This window comes from Panthera onca, chromosome C1 (genome assembly GCF_046562875.1).
Source record: "Panthera onca isolate mPanOnc1 chromosome C1, mPanOnc1 haplotype 2, whole genome shotgun sequence".
In the NCBI taxonomy this organism is placed as follows: Eukaryota; Metazoa; Chordata; class Mammalia; order Carnivora; family Felidae; genus Panthera; species Panthera onca.
Window position 1 is genome coordinate 195,721,674 of NC_138346.1, and position 25,822 is coordinate 195,747,495.

Here is a 25,822-nt window from a genome sequence, read left to right on the forward strand (position 1 = left end):
CCATGTAAGGAGTGCCGTACTCACACCAACTCATTTCATTCTCAGGACAGTCCCGTGAGGTAGATACTGTTAGTGTCCCCATTTTATAAATGAACAAACTGAGGCAGAGAGAGGGTAAGTGATAAGCCCAAGGTCCCACAGCTAGGAGGAGCCAATGCTTTGGTAAAGCACGGCCTCTTGGAGCAAGGATCTCTGTGACAGCCAGGGAAGGAGGAGGGGGGGAGCCCCCCAAAGTTCCCATCACTGGTTCGTAAAGTGTTGCCATGGAAACCCTGCAGGAAGCATCACTTAAAGAGCTGTTTGATTATTTTTTCAGGGTGGCATCTGCAGCCACATCGCAGCACCAACACAAGCACACACCGTGGCTGAGTTAATGGGTCTGGGGGGCTGGCACATGGCAGGAGGTCCGGAAGGTCCCTGGGTACAGGCGCACACTCATTGGCAATATTGGAGTCCGGCTGCAAGGAACTCAGATCTGAGGAACATTCAGGTCCCAGGGGTCGTGGCGCTGCCAGTCTTCACTGACCACGGGCTCAGAGGGACTGTGCCTGTCACTGGCCCTTGCCTCCCACTGACCTGCACTCCTGGCCCATCCTTGCCCTGCTCTTGGTGGGCCTTCTCACCGTGGCCCAGTCTTGGTACCTTGGCCCAACTGGGGAGAGGGCTCAGACAGTGTGCATTCGTGGCAGGCAAGCCTGGACAGCAGACCGAGGAAGGCCACAAACCTGCTCACTAAGCCCCTTCGATGAGTTCCAACTCCCACCACGACACAGAACGTCCTGGACGCTTAATGATCTTGTCCCACATCTTCAAGCGAGGGTCAGCCTCTCAGATCAATGAGGCAGGAGGTCCAGGGCTGTAATTATGATGACAGCAGTGACCGAAATGACTGCCACCTAGTGTGATTTCTTGCCAGGCCCCCCGCGAAGGGCTTTGTGTGCATATCGTGTTTAATTGCTCATCTGTCAATTCAGTCAACAAATATTTATTGAGCAGTGACTCTGTGCCAGGTTCTGGGTATCACTAGTGAAACGGTCCGATAGCATCCTGCTTATGGGAACCTCGCCTTCTAATTCGGGGAGACGGAATAAACAAAGCAGAAAAAATATCTGAGTGTGGTAAGTGCCGTGCAAGGAATTAGAATAGAACAGTGTTGCAGAGAGGGCCGGGAGACTTCCTTGGGTTCTGTAGTGAGTGCAGGCCTCTCTCAGGAGGCAACGGTTAAGCAGCTAGTTCAGCAGACATCAATGAAAGGCTGTGCCAGGGAGAAGGGACAGCTGATGCAAAGGCCCTGAGGTAGGAACTGGCTTGGTGAGTTCCAGGAATAGAAAGAAGAGCCCCTGAGGCTGGAGCATGGCAAGTAAGGAAGAGAGGATACAAGCAGAGGTTGGCCAAGTAGCCTTGGTAGGTCCAGGCAACGTGTGAATTTTACATGAAGGGAGATTAGAAGCCTTTGAAGGCTGTTGAGCAGGGGAGATACATGCTCTAACTTGTGTTTCAGAAGATCACTTTGGCTGCTGTGTGAAGAGCGGCTGTGTGGGGGACGAGTGTGGAATCAGGGAGGCCAGTGAGCAGGCTTTTCGGGGACCAGATGAAGGATGCTGGTGGCTCATGTCACAGAGGTACGTGGCAGCTGGAGAGATGTACATGGGTGGATTCAGGTGTGGTCACCTGGGCTGGCTCACGGTGTGGATGTCGGGGCAGAGAAAAGGATTCTGGATTATTTCTCGTTCTTGGTCTCGAGCAACAGGTAGATAGAGATTCCATCCCCGCAAAAACTCGAAGGTGTTTTGTGATCTGTGTTTCAGATCTTAAAAAGCAGATGCGCAAATGCCTGACGGATGCTGCCACATGGGTGAACCTTGAGGGCATTATGCTAAGTGTGAGAAGTAGTCACATTCATAGAGACAGAGAATAGAAAGGCAGTTGTCAGTGGCTGCCAGGAGGAGGGATGAGGAGTCCGTGTTTAACGGACGTGGAGTTTCAGTTTTGCAAGATGAAAAGAGTTCTGGAGGGGCGCCTGGGTGACTCAGTCGGTTAAGTGTCCAACTTCGGCACAGGTCATGATCTCATGGTTTGTGGGTTCAAACCCCGCGGCGTGCTCTGTGCTAACAGCCCAGAGCCTGCTTTGGATTCTGTGTCTCCCTCTGTCTCTGCTCCTGCCCTGCTTGCGCTTTGTCTCTCTCTGTTTCTCAAAACTAAATAAACTTAAAAAAAAAAAGTTCTGGAGATGGAGGGCAGTGATGGCATCGTGACAGTGTGAATGTACTTAATGCCACTGACCTGTGCACTGACAAATGGCTCAGATGGTAATTTTCACGTTAGGTGCATTTCCCCCAATTAAAACAAGAAATACCAAACAGGCCCAGGATCACACATAGTGGCTAAGACATTCAACCAGGTTTTGAACTGTGCCCAGTGAACTCCAGACCTGGTGTGTTTAACTGCTGTGTAACTTGTCCCCAGGAACACGGGGTCCAGGCCAGATGGGAGCTCACCCACCACCCCAGGTGTGGCTGCTGTGGCAACTGGCTGTGGGACGTTTAAATGGAGAGGGACAGTAGAAAGCCGACTGAATCTCGGGACTTCGTTTTGTTTAATAATAGCATTGATACATACAAAGAAATGATGATGGTGATGATGGAGCCGATGACCACAACAATAACAACAAAATGACAAAAATGTCAGCTCCCACACCTGGACATAGGTGTGACAAGCCCTTTGCGTGGAATATTTTGGCGGTCCTCACTATAACCCTACAGTGGAGGTGCTTTATAATCCCCGTCCTACAGATGAGGAGACTGAGGCTGAATGCCATGAGGAGACTCACCAGGGGCCATCCGCCAGTAAGTGGGAGTAAAAATTCAAAGCTTGGTCTGCCTGTCTGGAAACATCTGGTAATGGCCCAGGGTAAGCGAGAGGACTAATTACAGAGGGATAACTGTGCCGCTTCTCAGTGTTCAAGTTTGGGGGGCCAACCTGAAGGGACACAGAGTAATTATTTCCTGGAATGAGCATCTTCTGCACAGGCCCCAGGATGCTCCACGCTCAGCCTCCCGCATGGAAGCTGACACCGCCTTGGCTTGGTGACAAGTCACAGCAAGGCTCGGCACGCTCCCGCCCCGCCCCACTCAGGCGGCACCTCACGGGGTGGGGGGCGGTGGGGGGAGAACAAGATAAAACAAAATCCAGCTGAGCTCCTAATTCACATTCCATCTCCGGCAGCTCCTCGATGATAAATAATTCTGGAATTGGAAATGAGGTGGGAGGGAGGCCGATGCAGATTTGGGCAGTGCGGCTCAGCAGACCTTTCCGCTGGGGGGGGTCTTCCTCTCTGCTTCTCGGGGCAGCCAGTGGGGCAGGGCCATGGCGGGCCAGTGGGCACCTTTGCCTCCTTCTGTGTCATTCTCTCTCTCTCTCTCTTTTGGTTGCTATTTTTAATCCTGGTGAAATAGACATAACAAAGTTTACCGTCTTAAACAATTGCATGTGTATATTTCACTAGCATTGAATGTGCTCCTGATGTGCAACCATGCCTGCCATCCATCTCCAGAACTTTTTCAAGTCCCCAAGCAGAGACTGTGCTCATTAAGTCCCACTCCCCTGCCTCCTCCCAGCTCCTGGCAACCACCATTGTACTTCTGTCCCTAAGGATTTGACTACACTAGGTACCTCCCGTAAGTGGAATCATACAGTATTTGTCTTTTTGTGACTGGCTTATTTCACTCTGTGTTATATCCTCAAGGTTCACCCATTGTACAGCGTGGCAGAATTTCTTTTCTCTTTAAGGCCGAATAGAATTCTATTGTATGGATATGCCGGTATTTGGTTTATCCATTTGTCCCTTGGCAGACCCTTAGGTTGTGTCCACCTTTTGGCTATTCTGAATGATCCAGCTGTGAACCTGCCCCCTTCTCCTCTACCCCAGGCGTGACCATGACTGTATGATCAGGGTATTCAGGTAGCTGGGTTAAGTCTGTGTCCCCCCACCACCCTTCCCCCTACGCCTGGACTGGAGTGCCCCATATACCCCTCACCTTGCCTCACTAGACCTCATCCCAGGCCCTGCAGGTTTCCATGGCAACCCCATGTCAATCAGCTGTGAAAGGCAGTCGAGTGCAGCAGTTTGAGTCCTGGTGGTGTTGCTTACCAGGTTTGTGACCTCAGGCAAGCTATTTCATGGCTAGGATCTTTAGTTTTTTCACCTGTAGAACCTGAGTCATATGCACCAGGCATCATACTAGGTGCTTGGCATGGATTATTCAACGTGGCCCTCACAACTACCCTAAGGAGTAGTCATCCCCTTAGTTGGTATAGCATTATCTGTAAAGTTGCCTGCTTGCTGGATGAGGAAACTGAGTCTCAGGGAGGTGAAGGTCTTCCTTGAGGGCCCTCGCCAGTAAGTGGTGAGGCTGGAGTTCTGAGTACTGGGCTTGCACTCTTGCCTAATGCTTTATTCTGCTTCCTGTACATGGCAGGCACCTGGCACAGGATCTGGTCCATAGGAAGTGCCCAGCAAATGAGGACCAGTCTGATAAACTTTGGGATACGGCCATAGATGCCTTCTGACTTGATGACATCAATCCATCTCCCCCAGAAGCAGAGGCAGAGTTGGCTTTAACAGGCACGACCCTTGTTTGGCCTGGACATTCTGATCTTGCAGCTGGGCTGACAGATCAGATCTGCCGTGCCGGGCAAAAGCATTTGGGATTTGTGCCTGACCTCGGTGATCTGTGGTTCCTGTCTTCCTGGGAAGAGGGTCCACATGTTTTATCATTTCTCAAAAGGCCCAGGATCCCAAAATGAAGACCTTCTTGGATTCCAAGGCCCATGAATCCCAGAAAGAGCCACGGGCTCTGAGCCTTGTGAGCAGCAGAGATTGTGTTATGCCAAAGCTCAGAGAGGGGTCAGCTCCTGGGTCAGTGAGGCTGTAGTCATTACGGAAACATGGCCGGTCAGCACAGACGTGTGCTGTGGGACAGACAGAACCAGTCAGGGCCTGGGGTCATATGAGAGAAGCTGGTCTTAGCAGCAAGGGTGATGAGGTCAGACCACCAAGAATGGCAGGCTGGGCTATGGTGGTCAAAAACACCAAACTTTCCACAGCTCAGAAATTAAAAGTTTATCTCCTGTTCATGTGTCAGTCCTGGGCAGGTATTCACTTTCGTGGGGCAGCCCTCTTCCATGTGGTCATTCAGGGATGAAGCCTCCTTGCATCCCAGAGACCCACCATCCCCTGGGGTCTGGCTATCCAGCCAGGGTGGAAACTGTGTGGGGGGTTTTACGGGCCTTAGGTCACCTTCGCCCAATTCCATCGAAGAGAGCCCAACTGCAGGGAATCTGGAAAATGTCACCTAGCTGTGTGCCCAAAAGAAAGAATGAATTTTGGTGGACAGCTGGCTTTTTTTTTTTTTTTTTTTTTTTGCCTCATACAGCCAATTCAACACTTTCAGATGCCTACCGTCTTAGGAAATGTCTAAGGAACAGAAGTAAGTTCAGTAAAGAGGGGTTTATGATGAGTATTCAGCAGCCGATCTCACAGAAGTCTAAGTAGTACATGAAGGTTGCCATCCATCCACTCATTTATTCATTCATTTGTGCAAACCAATAGTTTTTTTTTTTTTTTGTTTTTTGTTTTTTAAATTTTTTTTTTTTAACGTTTATTTATTTTTGAGACAGAGAGAGACAGAGCATGAACAGGGGAGGGTCAGAGAGAGAGGGAGACACAGAATCCGAAACGGGCTCCGGGCTCTGAGCTGTCAGCACAGAGCCCGATGCAGGGCTCGAACTCACAGACCGTGAGATCATGACCTGAGCCGAAGTCGGCCGCTTAACCGACTGAGCCACCCAGGCGCCCCTCAAACCAATAGTTTTTAAGTGTGTTGGCCACTGTGTGATGTGCTGGGATACAAACGTGAAAATGTCAAAGTCTCCCCATGTGGCCCACCTCATCGTGGGAAGAGGGGAATAAACAACAACAAAAACAATAAGAACACATAAAATGATTACATGTGGTGGTTAGTACTCTGTGGGTAACATAAAAGGTGAGACAGAGAATAATTGAGGTTGGATTAGGTGTCAAGGAGGTCTCCCAGAGGAGGTGACATTTGAGGTGACATACGGTGGATGAGCGTGAATGAACCATGCAAAGCAAAGGCCAGAGAACTTGTGGGCCAGGGAAAGTTGTGCAAAGGCCCTGAGATAGAAAAGAGCTTGATGTACTTCAGAATCACCTGCCACTGCTGCTGTCATCCTTATCCACATCTCTTAACCCTTTCCTCTGTTACTTTTTCTCTGTTTAATTCTGCTGGTTCTCTAGTAGGACCCCCCAAATTCAGTGGCTCTGTTTCTTCTCTTTCTGGACTAAGCTCTTAGCAGCCCTTAACACATTGTGGACGATGTCATTCTCAAGGTCCTCTGGGGCACCATAACCCTCTTGGTCCAGCCATCCCTCTTTGTACAATCTTCCCAGGTCCCTGCTCTTGTTCTCTGTGCCTTTGCTGCAGGGGCCTCCCCACCAGCTCCTCATTCTGGGTCTTCACGGAGGTGATTGCAAAGCACCTGGGACTATTTGACTTCCTGGAGGAGAAAGACAATGCTTCCCAGAAGTGACATTTGAGAGAAAGTGACACTCAGGCTGAGTCTTGAAAGGTTGAGTAAAATGTTTGTTGCCAGATGAGGAGGGACAGAAGACTACTTCACAGAGGGGACAGCAAATGCAGAGATCTGGGAGCATGAAGGGCCCTAATGGAGGAGTCAGGGAAGGACAGGTGATGGGGGTGTGCATGGTTGGTGTGGGGGAGAGAACACCTGGATGGATGTCTGAGTCCGGATAATAAAGGACCCTGAATGCCTTGCTAAGTAAGAAGCTGACCATTAGCTCTGCCATTCTCAAGGAGCCACAGGAAGCTTAAGAAGGGTGACCAGATTTGTTTCATAGGCAGGAAGGTGTAGAAGCAGAGTGGAGGATTGGAGAAGGGAGAGAGGGGGGCAGGGAACCCGCAGAGGGGGCTGGGTGGGTAGGTGGGAGAAGACCTGGGAGGAGATCCGTTTTTCTCAGCAGTCAGGAATGTAAGGCACCAGCATAATGCCTGGCACAGAGTGGGCCCGCAGGTGTCGACACCTCACCTCCTCGTGGAGCTACAGCCTGGGGCGGGTGCTCTGTAGTTTCTGAATGAAAGGTGCATGACCTTCAGAGTGTAAGCACTAGCAGGGCAGGAAGGGTGCTCACCGTTGGAGCCCCAGCACCACAAGGGTGCAGAGGCGTTGGTCGGATGAGTGAATGGGTATGCGAGCGGCTCCTGTAAGCCAGCGTGCCTCTTGAGCAGCTGACAGTGTGGAATGACAGATTCTCGTCACTTTGCTTGAGAGTGATCAGAGAGAACGAGGCCTGTTCTAGACCCCCTCCAGCCCTGGAGATGCCTAAGGATTTGAGGGTGTGGAGGCCAGAGACCCAACCCATGGCAGGCAGGAATCACTGTGGGTCACACTCAGACGCAGGACAAAGGGGAAGGAGAGACTGGAGTCCCAGGATGTCTAGAAAAACTCCCGAGGTTCTGGGTGAAGCTGTGACACCAGGCTGTATGCAGTTAGGAGCTAGAATTGAGAGCTTGTCTCTCTTTGGGAAACAATCCCAGTGATAGTGATCGGGGACATCAGTCCTTTGGAGACATAGTGGGGGTCCATGTGCTCTGGGGCCTCTCACCCCCTCCTTCTCTGAGTGGGGGTGAGAGCAGTGCTCTCCTGGGAGAAGGGACCCAGCTCCTTCTCCGTGTGCAAGGCACAGGACAGCTGCAGGCCAGGTCTGGAGATGGTTGAGACTCCCTTCATTTCACTTGGGGAGGGGAGGGCTGGTAACTTCTGACCCTTGGGCCCTAGTTCCCTGGGGCTGGCAGCAGTCTGGCTTTGCTGTGAACACTGGGTCTTGTCCTGCTGTGCCAACCATGGTGTTCTCAGCTCTGTCTCCCAGCCCCCCCATCCTCAGCAGGCTTTCGTATGATTCACCTGTCCCTGCACATACCCACATGTTACATACATACAAAAATTTCATATCTCCAGTCTCTGGATGTATCCACATATGTAACACCAGCACACGAGTGCACTCGCATAGACTGTAGAGACACGGTGTTCTTGTTCACACACACACACACACCCTGTGGCGGAGGAAATATAGGGGGGTGAGTGTCGCTAGAACATTAGGTGTGAGAAGAGACCTTGAGTGCTAAGGTTGGAGGCATGGGTGGGGCCAGCTTTTGAAGAACATCAAGTGACATTTGAGGGAGTATGAATCCCATGTGAGTGATGGGGGCCACCAAAGGGCTTTCACAGGGAAGCGACGTGACCCTATCAGCTCTCTGGAGAATGGGCTGGATTGGGGCAAGTCTAAAGACAGAACAGGGAGGAGGGGACTGTCTCTAAGTCCCTGAGAAGAAGGTGGTATGGGGGAGGTGGCCCTGAGGCCTCAGCAGAGGGGTGTGGAGGAGGGATGGATGGGAGAGAGGAAAGGAAACCCCTTCCAGAGACTGACGTGGGAGGTTCTGGTGAGGGCGGCTGGACAGACCAGCCAATCCGGGGGACAGGTGGGTTTGGGGCAAGGACAGGAGTTCACTTGGTCCAGGTGCAGCTGGAGGCATCTATAAGACCTCCACGTGGAGAAGCCTGAAGGTGGTAAGACGTAGGTCCTTGAGTCTGGAGAAGATCTGGGCTGGGACTTTGCAGACAGATGAGGAGTCAGCCACGCAAGGGACAGCTTGGAAAACAGGAACGCGCTATGGGGGCTGCATGCTGCTGGCCACGTGCCAGCTCCTCTACCTGGAATATCCTGCCTTCTCTGCCAAGACCATACCTAATGCCTCTTCCAGGAAACTCCTCCGAATTATTCCTTCCCAGCATCCCTGAGGCTGTGTGCCACTGGCTGGAGCAGCAGAGTGCAGCCAAGGAGAAGGGGGGCAGGGGGCAGGGTGGGGCAGGGCCCTGGGCCAGTGTCTGTCACCTCCTGGGCCCCTGTGTTGTCTGCATTTCCCTAGTTACTTTGGAGCTGGGTAGGACCACTCAAATTCTTCTTCTGTTTCTTTTTTTAAGTAGGCTTCACATTCAGTGTGGAGCCCAATGCGGGGCTTGAACTTACAAACCCTGAGATCAAGACCTGACCTGAGATGAAGAGTCAGACGCTTGACCCACTGGGCCTCCTGGGCGTCCCCAGAAACTATTCTTACTAGGATCTAGGGGAGGCCTATCAGACTGGCAGCAGACTAGAAGCAGGCGAAGCAGGCCCCTGCTCGGCTCTGTAAAAGTGGTATCTGTCCAAGTGATACCGCCTGCCTGGCAGAGCCACGTTTCTCCTCTTCCGGGTCCTGGGGCCCATCTGCTCTCTCCAGCTACTGTTCCAGCTTATTCTCTTTCTTTCAGCTCTGGCCTCGCCCACACCACCCTGGCAACCTCTCCCAGGGAGCTCCTAGAACTTCTGTGTAATCACATCGCAAATTTATTGAGCATTTACTATGTGCCAGACACTGAGATAAGTGCTCGGTCTGGATTATCTTACTTAATCCTCTTAGCAGCTCTCTGAGCTGGGCGCAGTGATTATCCCCATTTTATTGGCAAGAAAACTGAGGTGCAGGGTGGTGAAGTAACTTGCTCGGTAAATAGCAAGGTAGGGATTTGAATCAGAGCCTTCTGTCTCCAGGGCCCCCTCTCCTCGCCAATGTGCTCCGCTAACTGTTATAAATTAGCTGCCAACCTGCAGCCGGAGGGCAGGCGAATTCACAGCCAGGTCTGTGGGACGCCAGCACCATTCTCCAAGCCATGATGCTCTGTGCCTGCCTGACCCCGACAGCCTCACTGCCCACCTCGGGGCTTGTGGTCTGCACCAGCGGCCGCTAGAACCACCTCCACAGCTGAGTCTGCATCCCCGCCTCACTCCTGCCTTCCAGTCTGTGCCTGGATGACAACAACTTCAACACAGGAGCCAGGCAGGCCCTGTGAGTGGGGGGATGGTGACCCTGGCTTCCAAGAGGTGCTCTGCTTGTAGGAGACATCTGTCAGAAAGTGTTAGTCACCGCGAAAGCTTTGCAGAAGTGGATCTTTATTTGTTATTTTTTTACGTTTATTCATTTTTGTGTGTGTGTGAGAGAGAGAGAGAGAGAGAGCGTGTGCGCACGAGTCGGGGAGGGGCAGACAGAGAGGGAGACCGAGAATCCCGAGCAGGTTCCGCACTCTCAGCACAGAGCCTGATGCGCGGCTTGAACTCATGAACCGTGAGATCATGACCTGAGCCGAAATCAAGAGTCGGACGTTTAACTGACTGAGCCACCCAGGTGCCCTAGATCTTTATTTTGATACATAAACATAGGTTGTTTATGTGTGAGAGGGTGTGTTGTGTCTATTATCATACATGTAAATGCAAGAGCTACATGCAGATGTGTTCTGGGTTGGTCTGTTTTTATATATGCATGTTTGAATATGAGAGAGAGAGAAGACGTGTGTATGTGTGTGTGTGTGTGTGTGTGTGTGTGTGTGTGTGTGTAAGGAGAGCTCTTGAATGGATTTGTGCATATTGGATGTGAAAGTTCACCCGTATGCCTGAGTTACATGTAAGAGATCGTGGGGTCCAAGTAACGAGCTTCTCCAGGGCAGAGACAGTTCTAACTCCTGTAGGGCCTAGATGGGTGGTCTCTACCTGCACAGGGGGCTCCATGAAGCCTTTGGACTTAGGGCTCCAGAGATGAGCAAAATTGAACAGACAAGCAAGAGGCAAGGCCTTTCCTTTCTTACTGTGCCTGATTCTCAAGCTGCCAAATGTCCACCAGGCACCATCTTCGGCCCTGTGGGGGCCACCTGTGGGCAATGGGGCCTTTGAAGCAGACTTCTCAGCCGGCAAGATGGCCCCATGCCTCCCTGCCCTTCTCCACCGCCTCACTGTCACACAGCAGCTAAGGAGGGGGGTGTGGAAGTCAGGTGGACTGGAAGGACGTCCCAGTTGCTAGTTGCGTGAATGTGAGCAGGTTACCCTCTGTGAGCTCAATTTTCTGACCTGTGACGTGGGGATCGTACCCATCTCACAGCGTTGTTAGAGGATTAAACGAGAGGGGATTGACTGTACAGTTAGACCACAGAAGTGGTCAGAAAGCTCTGGGCCCACTGATGGAGAGAGGAGGGCTCACAGACCCGCGTGGGGACTCAGACGCAGTGTTTCGTCAGCATCCTGGGGTCACTGTATCTGCCATCTCCTGCAGAAGGCATGGGACATAGGGCGATGACAGTGGGTGCAGAAGGCATGAGACAGGGTGATGACAGTGGGTAGACACCTCCCTTCTCAGTCGAATTCTTCTTAGAAAGAGGGAAACCAAGGGGTCCAGAGTCTTTGGAATATTGTGCCTTCTTCCAGTGGGATGCAAGCTAAATCATTTCTTGCCTTAAGATAAGAGAGGCTGTGAGGAATGCTGGGGATTCCCAGGCCCTGGACAGGGAGCCACATGCAGGCAATGGGGGCCCTGGGCTTCCAGCAGGGTATAGGGGACTAAGGCCCAGCCCTGGGGAGGGGGTTGCAAAGGTTAGGGAAGGTTCAAGGGAAAGCTAGGCCAAGGATACAGCCTGGTGGAATAGCCCCAGCCAGGGAGGGATGATCCCCACTGTGGGCAGCCTCCCTCAGGGTTATGAGCCCCAGTCGCCCTGCCAAGCCAGCTCAGGCCTCCCTGTCTTCAAGCTCCTTTGCCAGGATAGGTTCAGGATTCATGACTTCCTCTCTATGGCTGGGCAGGGCTGAGGGCCTAGCAGGGCTAACCCTAGCCGGAAATTTCTGGAAGTCCCAGCCCACGGGACCCAGGGTCATTCTGCCCCAGCCAAACAGAAGATATATCCTGCTGTAAAAGGCATCAGATGGAAGAAAAACCCTATACCTTTGCCCTTTTATAACATACGCTGCATTCAACTGGAAGTGATAAGTTTAATGCTTTGGTAAGAATTGATCCCACCCCTCAAAATTACTGACCAATAGAGCCTAGGAAACCTCAGGCCATCCCAGCTTCCAGAAGAACATAGGTTTGGCCCCCCCCTTGTGCCAAAGGGGGATTATGTCTGTAAAAAAAAAAAAAAAAAAAATTCATGTTAACCTGGAAAGTTCTATGTAAATGTCAGCTATCATTGCTGTAGTCATTTTCTGATGGTGATGATTAATAACATAAATAAAACAACTCGGGTTTATCTTATCTTAGACTCTAGCAATTCCCAAAACGTGTTCCATAGACCAATTCAGAAGTTAAGTGTTTCTGAGGGAAAACAAAAAAGGGAGAGGAGAGTTTCTGAAGTTAAATTTTGGAGATTCTGTTTAAGGTTACACAGGTTTCTCTCCTGAAGAACCTCTTGGATAAATTCATGACAATTGGTTTCTTCTAGAGGAGCACGTTTCTGTAGTATTTCTGCAAAATTGCTTGACCCACGGATGGCTTTTCTCATGGAATTTATTTCCCAGTGTTGTCGGGAACATACTTTGGGAAGCATTTCTCAGCTCCTTTCTGTAGTTAATCAGATTTAGCCCCAAATTGCATCTTTAGCTATTCTAAGTGTAACACTGACCGTATTTTGCAGCATTTCCCACACAGGGCACCACTGATTCTCCATGCATCGCTATATCCAGACAAGTTTCAGAGTCCCTGTGCTCGGGTGTCGCGGGGTGTGGAGGGCTGGGCGGGGAGTGACGTGGCTCGGGGCCGCGGAGATCCACAGAGGCTGATCACGGAGGACCTTGTGCCAGCCTAAAGCTGCTCATCAGAGGGGCTGAGGCTTGCCACCGGCTCTAGAAGCAGAAGGACATGTTGGTGCATAGTAACACAGTCTGGAGCGTCCCTTGGGGAGTGACTGGGGGAAGAAGTGGGTAACACAGTCCACTGTTCCTCTGTAATCCTGCTGCACCTCAAAATTATGTAGGCCCCACCCTGGGAGGCTCTGAACTTCCCCATCCACAGCCTCTCTTTTTTTGTTTAGTGTTGTGTTCTCTAAAGGCAGGGCTACCTCTCTCCTTTTCGTCTTCCCCATTTTTCCAGAGAGATCCCCAGTGCCTTAAGAAGCTGAAGTCATTGATGTGGAGGCAACATCCCCCCTCTGGGACAGGGTTGCCAAAACTGGCAAATTAAAATAGAGGGTGCCCAATCAAATTCGAATCTCAACTAACAAATACTTGTTAGTATAAGTATAACCCAAATGCTGTGTGGGATATACCTATGCTAACAAAACTATTTGTTTCTCTGAAATTCAGATTTGACTGGGCATCCTTTGTTCTAACCTGCAACTCTATTCTGGGGCATAGGATGTGGCCTTTTCAGTAGTGCTTCTAAAGCACGTCAGGTGAAAGTGAGGAGGCCATGGGGTCCTGTGGTTACAAAGTGCCAAGGAGAATTCCACACTGTCAGCCCCTCTGTGGCCTCTGCTGGTGGGAGAGTGGATGCGTGGACAGCCCCAGCTCATCGGGATGGGGAAAGGGGGCCAACAAGGATTTGAGTGGGTGTGGGTCAAGCATGCTGTAGGTCTGGCAGCAAGAGGAACTGTGTAGGGGCCCAGAGCACTGGCTCCATGCTGGGAAAGCAGGCTTGAAGCTGGGGAGATCAAGGTTACCACCTGACGAAGGACACAGCACTGTGGCCAAATGGCGCGAGTTTCATCCCTCGCCCTGATCCCAACCAGCAGTGTGACACTGGGTCACAATGAGCCCCGCTGTTCCTCATCCCCCAGCTCTCAAAAGGGGACGGCCATGGTTCCTCTGTCAGGGGAAGATGGAATAGAACAGCCCAGATAAAGTGCTGAGCGGAAGAGCGCCCGGCTCATATTAAACATCCAGATGGTGACCGTAACTATCCTTACAATTAGCCGTGCAACTCTTTGGCTCTCTCAGTTTAGCTCTTTTTCCTACAGTGGGGTTCATGAATGCCAACCTAAAGAGTAGCATGAAGACTGGGGCACCTGGGTGGCTCAGTCGGTTGAGCGTCTGACTTCGGCTCAGGCCATGATCTTCCAGTTCATGGGTCCGAGCCCCACAAGAACTCTCAGCTGTCAGCACAGAGCCCTCTTTGGATCCTCTGTCCAGGCCACCCCCCTTGCCCCGCCCCTCTCCCACTCATTGTCTCTCTCTTTCAAAAATAAACATTAAAAAAAAAGACTAAGATAAGTCTGATTTTAATGGGAAAGAGTGGAGACTGAACATAGGCAAGCCCTTCCCTGAAGCCAGCACAGTGCCACCTGTTTCCAGGGCCAAACTGAAAGGGAAAGGAAATGTGACTTTGGTCTCAGTCCTCGGGTGCTTACTGCCTGTGTTTGCCCTGCCCACTTCCCACCGGTCACCTCTGTCCAGGGCTCTCACCTGCTTGGTTCACTCTCCTCCCTGCCCCTTCCCATCCTTGATGCCTAGTTAAAATAAATAAATAAATAAATAAATAAATAAATAAATAAATAAATAAAATAAAATAAAATAAAATAAAATAAATCGTACAACTGAGCTAAGGGCGTAACTGAATACACACCAGTTCAGGACTGCCAAACTATGGGCTGGCTGCCTGTTTTGTTTTTTTTTTTTAATTTTATTTTTAATGTTTTTATTTATTTTTGAGGCAGAGAGAGAGACAGAACTTGAGCAGAGGAGGGGCAGAGAGAGAGAGCGAGACACAGAATCCAAAGCAGGCTCCAGGCTCCGAGCTGTCAGCACAGAGCCTGACGCGGGGCTTGAACTCACAGTCTGTGAGATCATGACCCGAGCCGAAGTCGGACGCTTAACCAACTGAGCCACCCAGGTGCCCCATGGCTGCCCGTTTTTCTAAGTAAAGTTTTATTGACACATGTGTTGTCTGTGGATGCTTTTGCACGACAGTGAAAGAGTTGAATCATTGAGACAGAGACCATAAGGCAAGGCCAAAAATATTTTCTATCTGGTCCTCTACAGAAAAATAGTTTGCCAACCCTGCACTAGTTTATTGCTTTATATATATATATATGCTAATATATAATGCATATTCTTATATTTATATTATATTCATTATATATATGTACACATATAAAATTCATTCAACACATTCCAACAAGACACCCTCTTCCTGCCAGGCATTAAGTCGAACACTAGATAAATAAAGAAGAAGTCATTCCTGCCCCTCGGGGGAGTCCAGAGATGAAACAGGCACCTAAACAAACAATTACAGGCAGGCTCAGCTCCTGCTTGGAAGCCAGGGTGTTGTAAATGAATGGATGAATGAGTTGCAACGTCATATGACAAGTGCAGGAATTAAAGTGCAACTAAATTCCAACATAATTCCGTAAGTGGGATCCAAAAATCCCAATCATGTAAGATGTGGGACATGAGATTGCAAAATGAAGAGATGACCGGGGCGGTGATGGGGGGTAGCGGGGACCCTCTGTAGTTAATGGGCTGGGAGTTCCGGGATTCTGGGAGCCAAATGCCAATGGCATTATGCTTGGATGCTTGGATTTACATTCTGTCACGATGTGTTCTCTTGGGATTTTACAGTTTCTACAAGACACAAAGGGTATCAAGGAGGGCTTCCCAGAGAAAGTGACATTTAATGTGGCTTTGAAGGATGAGTAGGAATTTTCCAGATGGGAAATTTGAGAGAAAAGCAAGATGTGCTTAGGGTGCCTGTGGTTTAGAATAGCCATAGTGGAGGGGATAAGATTGGGGGGACCAGGAGATAAAGCAGAAGATGTTGGCAGGGGCCGCCTCACAGAAGGATGGGGCTGCATGAGCCCAAGCTTTAATTTATTCTGACAGCAATGGGAAAGCTCTCACGGTTTTCTTTTTCTTTCCTTTTATTTCTTATTATTAATTTTTCAAATCATTATTTATTCTTGTATTAACCAAGCAAAGACCAGAGGGCCTGCATTCGCCATTGCTTGGTGGTAGGGAAGCCTTTTTGACACATGTGTCCCTGATGGGGTGTGAACAAGGCAGGACCGTGGTGAATTTGCCATTCTGGAATGCTCACTCCAGCAGCGGCGAGGAGGTCAGAGTGGGGTGCAGAAGTCCAGGGCAGGGATGATGAGGAACGACAAAGGAGAGGGAAGGCTAGGGCAAGTCTGATTTATGGAGCACAGCAAAGTCCAGGAGCGAAGCCAGGCTTGCTGCCCCCAGAAGTCAAAGTCCAGCCATAAGAAAGGCCCTGGAGATTGAACAGTTCACAGCTCAGACAGGTAAACCCAACGGCGTTAATGGAATAACCAACATGAATAGGTTACTGTGAGTGGTTGTCAATCTCAGTTCCACGTTGCAGTCACCCACATGAACCCAAGCTCTACCTCTGATTCAGTAGGCTGGGGGACAGGCATCAGTATCTTTATGAAACTCCCCACGTGACCCTGATGCTGAAGGTTGCAAACACTGGAAACAAAAGCCGAGAGAACATGCTCACGGTGGGGGGCTTACACCCGGCACCGGTCAGGGAGGGGCCTGACGGGACAGGTCCCTGTGAACTCGTGGGCGGCACACCCCATCTGAGGCCCTGGTGCCCTTGCCTTCGTTTGACTGACAGGCAGCGGGCAATGGACAGGACTAGGCTCTGGTTGACGCCCCAAGACCTCCCCGAGGAGAACGAGTGTAAGTCCTCTACGAGGATGTCTCAGGATACACTAGCCACTTTGGACTCTGTGGAGTCGTCAGTGCAAGCACTGCCTGGTGAGGATGCGAAGGGCTCAGCTGCCAGGCACTGCTGTGGAAACCCAGCCTTCCCCCGCAGCGAGCCATGTGGCCTCGAGTAAATGGCCCGGCCTCTCTGGCGATCATGCTCATCTCCACAAGGGATAACAATAGCATCTCTCTCAATGCGTTGTTGGAAGGATTAAATAAGGTCATGAAGTCATTCAATCAGCTTTTATCAAAGTATTAGTATACATGAGGTGCGGCGTTCTAGGAACTGGAACACAGAAGTGAACAAAAGAGACTACAAACTGTCTTTGTGTAGCTTACATAGTACCAGGGTGAGACAAAGAATATTGAATGTATCAAATATGTAGTGTGTCAGATGGGAGGAGAGGAGGTAGAGACAGCGAGTGTACACGCTTCTCTGAGCACAAAGCACATGGCACTGAGGATAGCACATAGTAAGTGTGCAATAAACTATGTTTACAAGGCCAAACAGCTAAAAGCAAGAGAGTTATAAAGAATAACTAAGATCAGGGTGCCTGGGTGGCAGAGTTGGTTAAGCGTCTGACTTCAGCTCAGATCATGATCTCATGGTGCGTGATCTTCAGCCCTGCGTTCAGCTCTATGCTTACAGCTCAGAGCCCAGAGTCTGCTTCAGATTCTGTGTCTCCCTCTCTCTCTGCCCCTCCCCCTCTCATGCCCTGTCTCTGTCTCTCAAAAATAAACATTAAAAAAATGTAAAAAAAAAAAAAAAAAAAAAAAAAAAGAATAACTAAGATCATGTGTGATGCAGAAGTAGGTACCCAGAAGATAATGGTTTTTATTCCTCCCTCCTCTGACTGCCCACTAGCCCTCAGTCACACACACACACACACACACACACACACAAAATGCCATCTCCTTTTTCCATGTTGAGCGTTGTGGGAAATGCAGTCCTTCTCTCTGAATCTTTTTTTTCCCAGCCATCCTGCCACTTAGTATCAACCGTATGGCCATGGAGATGAAACAAGTGACTTGATGGAAGATAAGAAATCAAAACATATGGAGGGTGCTTGTCCAGAGAGCATAAATGACTCTTCATTATAATATGGGAACTAAAGTCTCAAATTAAAAATAAAAGAAGGCACAGCGTAGCTTTTGCTGCACTCCAACCACAGAGGAGATTCATTGTCATACAATCACTGAGAATATTATATTGATTGGCAAGAGCCAGGCTTTGTAGAAGGGACAGAATTCCCCACAGCTAATCTACAATGGAATTGTTCAATGTCAGGCACAGCTTTAATAATATTGTTCTGGACTGCGTTGGATGTAAATACCCCACTCTTCATTTTGTGAGCAATCAAAGGGAAGTTTTATAGATGGGAGAGCATGAACAGCTATAATATCTGTGCCAAAAAACACACGGACAAAATCAAAAAAATGAAAGAATGCCTCACCTAGAAAGGCTTGTTGCTTTGTGGCTTATCTCCGATCTCCTCTGTCTGTCCAGCAAGTTGCACATCGGATACATTACAAAAGCCCACACTTTAAATGTTGCCCTTGACATTATTAAAAAATACCAGGTTAGTAAATCAGACTGGAGAAAAAAACCAGACTATTAAATCTGGACAGTCAGGTAATCACCCTTCATCTTGTCGTGGCACCTACAATGGTGGAGGGAGGAAGGGAACTCTGGTTGATTAAGCACCCACTGTATGGTGGGTGCTCTTAGTATCACAGTCCATTTAAGAGTGCTGAACAATGGAGCCAAAAAGACTGAGATTCACAGCCCAGCTCTGCCATTTTCTAGCTGTGTGGGCTGGAGGAAGTCACCTAAACTCTCTGTGCCTCAGTTTTTTGCATCTATAAAATGAGGATAATAGTTATCCCACCGGAATCGTTTTGAGGACTAAGTAAAATACATTTGTAGCCGAGGGCCTGAAACATACCAGGAACTCAATAGCAGGTGTTATAGATCTGGTTTTACTTACTATGCACAACAGCCCTGCTCTAGGTTGAATTGTGTCCCCCAAAAGATCTATTGAAGTCCTAAAACACCTAGTAGCTGTGAATTTGACCTCATTTGGAAATAGGGTCTTTGCAGATGAGGAAGTGAAGATGAGTTCCTTAGGGTGTATCTCAATCCCGATCCAGTATATTGGTGTCCTTATAAAGAGGTGAAATTTGGACATAGAGAAACAATGCCAAGCGAAGATAGAGGATGGGAGTGAAGCATCTATAAGCCAAGGGATACCAGAGATTGCCAGAAAACCACCAGAAACTAGGGAGACTCAAACATTTCCCATAGACTTCTAAACCTGCATATTGTCAGACAATAAGAATCTGTCTTTTTTTTTTTAAGCCACCCAGTTTGTGGTACACTGTCACAGCCCTAGGAAACTAACACAATACCCCCCATGGGAAGGAAAAGTATCCTTATTTTTAGATGAAGAATTGAAGGGCAGAGGTGACAATTACAGCTCAAGATCACTCACCTAGAGGTGGTTCAGTTGAGAGTGGAATCCACACCTCTCTGAGCCCAACATCTGCCCTCCCGCCTCCTTCACCGTGTGGCCTCTCAGGAGCGGCGCTCAAGATAAAAAAGGAGGTGGTGTTGGGAACGAGCCCCCATTCATCACACCCGAGTCCCAGAGGAGGTGCCAGGTCAGAGTGGTCTGATTACGAACAGCTCATTAAGTAAAGAGCAGTGAGTGTTTGAGAGTGACTTTTTAGAAAGAATCGACTTTTATTTATAGTGACGTTCCAGTCATTAATTTCGAAGGAAGAAAGCCCAAAGCAGAAGCAGGTTCATTAAAAATTTGACATTAGTAATTTAATTAAATTGGGTCTTCGCGACTCGTTGCGGAAAATGGAACGTTAGTTCTACACCAGTTCTCAGCCCATTTCCCCTGGTTGGCTCCCTCCCCTCACCTTAGCTTGCTTTCTTCTCCAAATGTTTACCTGACCCGCCCCTCCAACCCCCTGACACTCACAAACACACACATATCACAGTCGCTGCCTCCGTCGCCGCAAGCCAGTAGCACGAGCTCATGGGAAAGGCCGAGGAGGCGGGATCACGGGAACACCCGAGGAAGCCAGCAGCATGGGATCATGGGAAATGCCAAGCTGGGCTAGTGGACAGGTTGATGGAGGTAATCCTTTCATTTGGGTCATCTCACCCGGTAGAGGTGGAGAATGGACATGGAGAGCTCTTCAGTCCTTGAGATAAGTCTTTCACAAAAACATAAGCCTCTTGAGGGCAGGGACCGGCTTTGTCTAGTTCACTGCTATAGTCCCAGCACAGTAGGCCTGCAATGAGTTTTCGTTGCATGAAGGAATTATTACATGAATAACTCCTCCACACAACCAATTAATGAAAATGTAGTCACGTCCCTACAAGTGCCAGAGTATTGCGTTAGGCTCCCAGGGTACACCCTGCCCTCATGGCCCTATGGCCTGATGGAATAAGGCATCCGCCGTTTTCTGAGCACCTACTGTGTGCCGGGCACTGTTGTCAGCCGTGCATCAGCTATTATTTGTAACGCCCTCAGCCGCTAGACATTATTGTTCTCCTTTCGCAGTTGAGGAAACCAAGGCTTAGAGAGGTCACAAGGCCACAGAGTAAGACAGAGACAGGGCCAGGCTGCAGAGCCAGATCATGGTGATTCCAAAGTCTGCCATTTCTCTCTACACTATGCTTTCTCCTCCTGGAAGGGGAGGTTAAGAAGAGAGAGGGGCAGGCTTCTTTTGGAGGGTTATAACATCAATGCTGGTAGAGAGGGTCCTGGAAGACAGCAACGTGGTCAGGAAGAGGGCACAGCAAGGGCCTGGGAAGCCCTCTAGAATCCAGGCTGGCCACCTGTACTTCTTTGTCTTTACTTCTCATCCTTGCCACCCCTGCCCTCTTGTTTCAGGCTGCCTGAGCTCCTAGATTATCTCTGGCCTCAGGGTATTTGCACACGTTTCCTCTTCCTGGAACACTCTTTGACCTAGCTAATTCTTACTGATCTCTCAGGATCCAGCATAGATGTCACCTCTTCCAGGAAGCCATCTCTGACTGCCCCAGACTGGGTTTGGTTTCCTGCCTGGTCCCTATCACATCATAACATTTAAGATACCTTTAATTATGCACACTTCCCATCAAGTGTGGACTGGGAGCTCACATTCCCATGCATCATTCTCACTGCGTGCCAGGCTCTGTCCAAATCTTAGCTCACTTAATTCTTACAAGTACCCCGTGGGGGATGAAGGTGCCATTGTGGTCCCTGTCTTGCGAGTGAGAAGACTGAGGCACAGGGGGTTAAGAGACTTGCTCGGGAGCCCGCGGGTAGCAAGCCATCGGGCCAGGATGTGAACCCAAGTTCTCGAGTCTGTACTTCCCACGACCCTGCTCCACAGCCTTTCAGTGACACCTTAGCAAATCATCGCCTGGTGATGGACATGTACTTGGATGGCCCTCTGGGTGTGGCTGTGAGCCGCTGTCCCTGACCTGTGGGGACATCCTGGATTGGTAGGAGGTATGACTTTCAGGGCACAGGCAGTTCTAACTCTGGGGAGAAAGGCAGAGGACTGGGGGAGCCAGGTCAGGTTGAATAAGCGACTTGGGCAGAGGAGCCGCGCCCAGCCTCCCTCCTCAGACTGGCAGGTCGTGACGCTCTTGCACCCTCCGAGGTAGCCTCTGGATAATGAGGCTACGCGCACCGCTGGCCGTGACCGCTTCGGCTCTGGTCGCACGCGGAACATCATATTCTCCAGCTCCCCAGCTCCCCCTTTAAATGGCTCAGTCGGATCAGAGCTGGGGTTCTCGCCTTCCCACTCCACTGCCTGTTCCAATGCTAACGACCCCTTCGACTCTCCCAAACCCGCTGGGTCAGAGTACCCCTCCGGCGGCCAGGGCAGACGCACATGAAAGAAAGGACACTCGGTTTAATGAGCACCTACTCCATTCCATGCTCTGCGCCCCTTCCCTGGTCGTGAGAGGGAGTGTGGACTCTGAAATCAGGGCAAGCAAACCCAAGAGATTAAAGTGATTTCCCTGAGGCATCTCGAGTGATGGGACAAACGTAATCCACAGCCATGGCTGAGCAGGAGAAGAGGCAGGAAACCTGAATGGCTGGCTATACACTGCCAGTGTGGCTCCTCCTTAATGCCTGACAACTGACAGTATGGAGGGACTAGGCAGCCTTGAGAGGGCCAGCTCGTCTGCAGGAGAAACGAGACCCGGGGGATGACCCGCCTGGGCGGGTGCTGTGCAGAAGCAGGTGTCAGGTCTCGAGCCCAACTCACAGCCTGTGTGTCTCCCTCTCACAGTTCTCCCCAGTCACACATGTGGGAACCCCGGGCGGCTGCCCAACGGCGTCCAGCAGGGCTCAACCTTCAACCTCGGGGACAAGGTCCGCTACAGCTGCAACCCTGGCTTCTTCCTGGAGGGCCACGCCGTGCTTACCTGTCACGCTGGCTCTGAGAACAGTGCCACGTGGGACTTCCCCCTGCCCTCCTGCAGAGGTAGGTGGCCGGGGAGGGTCTGGGCAGGGTGGGCTGTGACTGGATGGGAGGCGGGAGTTTCCAGTGGGACCTGATCTTCAGTGGGGAAACTACACCATGCACTCCAGCAAGGCCTGGGGTACTTGCTATGGGGAGCACATGTCTGGGGGCCACCAAGGGTGCTCAGGGTCCCCAGCTATTCTAGAGGCTTCTCAGCCTCACTTGACCTTCTAGCCCTCAGGTGTGCACTCCCTCAATCCTCTACCCCTACATCAACAAACTTATTTTTAGCTAGTCTGCCCTTCTGTCTAGAAGAAACATCTTTTGTTTTCCATTACAGAGAGTCTGTCCTGTGCATGGATCTCCCCAGATGCTTTTGTTCTTACTGACCCCACCCTGGCGGTTAGTCTTTTCTCTTTCCTATAAATTCAGCCTCCTCCCTGTTTAATGGGGTCTTCTCAGCCTCCAAATATGCTCAAAACCTGTTTACCCGAACAGCCCCCTCAAAACCCACTACCTTCCTTCGGTGCTATATCAGCCTTAGCCTCCCAGCTATGATGGCCCAGCTTATCCTGGTTTCCCTGGGATTTTTCCCATTTTTAGCTCTGAAAGTCCCACATCCTGGAAATGCCCTAAGTCGCAGGCAAACCGGGACAGTAAGTCACCCTCTTCTGAGCCTATTTCTTTCTTTTTTTTTTTTTAGCATTTATTTATTTTTGAGAGACAGAGAGAGAGTGTGAGTGGGGGAGGGGCAGAGACAGAAGGAGACACAGAATCTGAAGCAGGCTACAGGCTCTGAGTTGTCAGCACAGAGCCTGATACGGGACTCAATACACGAACCTCGAGATCATGACCTGAGCCAAAGTCGGATGCTTAACTGATTGAGCCACCCAGGTGCCCCTTCCCAGCCTGTTTCTTATTGCCCCTCCACCCCACCATAACTGAGTTTATTTCTAAAGTAATTCCCATTCCTGTAATCTGATGATAAAAATAACATATGATCATTTTTAAATGATCTTATAAAATACGGAAAAGTGTAAAGAAGAAACAAAACTTACCCATTTTAATGATGATTTTTCAGGTATTTCCTTCTCATCTTCTAACACACACTGCAGTATGCATATATTATGAATATGTGTATAATTGAGATTATCATGCATGTAGATTTTTTAAGCCACCTTTCAATGGCTGTGACATTGCACTGTAGCATTTCCCCAGGCCACCAGGAACACCTAGCATCTCAAAAGCTCAGTCCAGCCTGGTCTCTCCCCCAACTTCCCATTTACTCCTCTGGAGACTGGCCTTTGGCCCCAATATTCTGCATCATGTTGCCAAATCAGATGGGAATTGCTTTGGCCCTGATATTTCTTGACCTCTCAACAGCCTTCTGCACTAGTGACCACTCTTTTCTTCTTGAAACTCTCGTCTTTAAATTGTATGGATCCCAGAACACTCAGATATAGGTCTGGGGGGGATCGTTTCAAGGAGTCGAGAAATGATTGGAACATGTAGCTCCCTTTGGGTTCAAGCTTTGCCTTTCTCTTAGAGGCAGGTTTTCTGTAATTACTATCCAAAGACTAGCTTGAGGAGACAAGCTCCCCACTCCCGCTATAAGCGTATACCCTTTTTACTATCTACACCAGAGGTGGAAAATACTTGGCACATAGATCTCTTCCCTTGCTCCCACTGCAATGGCAGACATGATTAATTGATCCCAGCACCCTTTCTTGAGCTCACACATGGCAGTGAATTCCTTCCTATGAACAGGCAATCCACAACCAGTCAGTGTGAGTTGCCATCTGCCTCCATGTTTGTTTACTCCTCTTCAGCCATGTTGGCCTGTCTTGGTGGAACCCAAGGGAACTAGAATCTCCCTTCTCGCCTTCCTAAGTCTTCTCTTAGGCCCCTTTTCTAACTTAGGATGTGCTTCTCATCACATGATTGGTATCAGGAATGACCAAACCCATCGGGTGAGACCTTGGCCCCTCCACACCGGTGTGTGGCCCTGAGTGGCCAACCACAGCTAGAAGCTGCTGTCTCCACTCCTCTTAGAGCATCCCTACCCGCCCCCTGCCCAGAGGGTGCCACCGTTGAACACTCTGACCTTCCAAGGACTTCCTTGTGACACTGACTTCCAAGGTGTCAAGAGTCGTGACATGATAATAGAATATGAAACCTGATAGTAAATGGAATCAAGTGTTCTAGTTGTGAAACAAAACCCACAATCTCTTTCCTCCCACAACACTATAAATACCATGCTCTTTTAATATGGAAATGAAAAACAGAGGTAGCCCAAGAATCAGGGGCAGAGGGGCTGTCATCCATCCTGTGCAATATACTTCACGTCAATATCTACCTCAGTAAGGTGGAAATCCACAACCCCGCCCAGTGTCTTCAGGGATCTTCGTCAGCTTCAGCCCTCTCTGAACCTGGAGCTCGACCGCCATGCCTCAACTCCCTGGGTTCTGCTCTGCTAACTTAGGTCAGGAACTTGGCCTATTTTTCTTCCATTTCTTCCTGTCCCGGGGGAAAAACAAAACAAAACAAAAAGGGCAACCCACTGATAAAGGTGTTTGCATGCAGCGCGGCCTTTATTGAAGGTTTGTGGCAACACAGGGAGTCTGCATCCCAGCAAAGCAAATGGCTTAAAATGAAAGTCTGAGCAATCATGAGCCTCCAAAGCTTTTGGCCCCTTCTCCCTGGAAGCTTGTCCCTGGCTTCTGTCTTAGCAGCCTTAGACTTCCCTGAGCTCAGACATTGCCCCTCTCATCTCGTTCCAGCCTCCTCCACTTGGTGCCTCTTAACTTTGGCCTCGCTGTGGGACTTGTGTCCGCTTAGGCAGAAGAGTCCCATTGCCCCTTGACTTGCCCTCTCCTGATAGAAGCATCCCTTCCCAGCCAAGCTATGTAGGCATCAGGTGGTATTGTCCTGAACAAAGAAAGCTTTCACCTGGAAGAAACTTGATTGGCTGTGAAAATACTTTTTTTTATTAATCCACTAGTAAAAGATAAGTGATAAGGGCGACCTCCTGGAGGCTTCCGTTGCTGGGTCGGCTCACTGTCCCCAGTCTAATGTCTGTGTGTCAGGGTGTGGGAGGCAGAGTGGACTGGGGTAATGGTGCCTCCCCCCAGCACTCACGTCACAGCAGTGGCTCACAGGTGTGGGGTGCCTTTGTGGGGCACGACTGCCTCCCAAGCCTCTCTTCTTCCTCTTTTGGCCTCTTAGGTGATGACCATTCTTTCCCTTAAATGCTGGAGGGCTCAGCATGGCCTCATCTCTGGGAACATCTTACATCTCTTGGAACTTCTCATCCACTACATGGCTTCTAATTGTTGCAGGGAGGTGGCTCTTCAGTCTCTGTCCCCAGCCCCACCCTCTGTCCTACGCTTCAGGTCCACATGGGTCTCAGACTCTACTCAACATTCCCCGGAGAGTGCTTCAAATGGGGCACCTCGAAAACCTAACCTTGTCTTCCCAAACCTGCTCTTTTTTCTGCCTTCCCTCGCTCAGTGAAGAGTGTCACCATCCAAGGTGCCCAAGCCAGATGCCCCCTGCACCATCAGCCATCGTGCCCTGGTACATTTCCCTCTGCACCAGCCCTCCCTCCATGCTTCTGCCAGTGATCTGGGCCCCGTCTGGTAACATCCAGTGACGAGCCATTTGCCTGTCCCCCGCCACACGCACCCCGGTCCATTCTTCATTGCTGGAGCAAACTTTCTAAGC

The 25,822-nt window shown here is 50.0% G+C and overlaps 1 protein-coding gene across 5 annotated transcripts in view; it reads left to right on the forward strand.

The window, feature by feature from the left end:
• CSMD2 (CUB and Sushi multiple domains 2) overlaps nucleotides 1–25,822 on the forward strand; it is a 599,309-nt gene that overhangs the window by 177,709 nt on the left and 395,778 nt on the right. For all 5 annotated transcript variants that reach the window (XM_078452082.2, XM_078452083.2, XM_078452084.2 and 2 more), the window contains exon 4: nucleotides 21,926–22,120. In XM_078452082.2, the coding sequence (XP_078308208.2) occupies nucleotides 21,926–22,120 (195 nt within the window). The remainder of the gene's footprint in view (nucleotides 1–21,925; nucleotides 22,121–25,822) is intronic.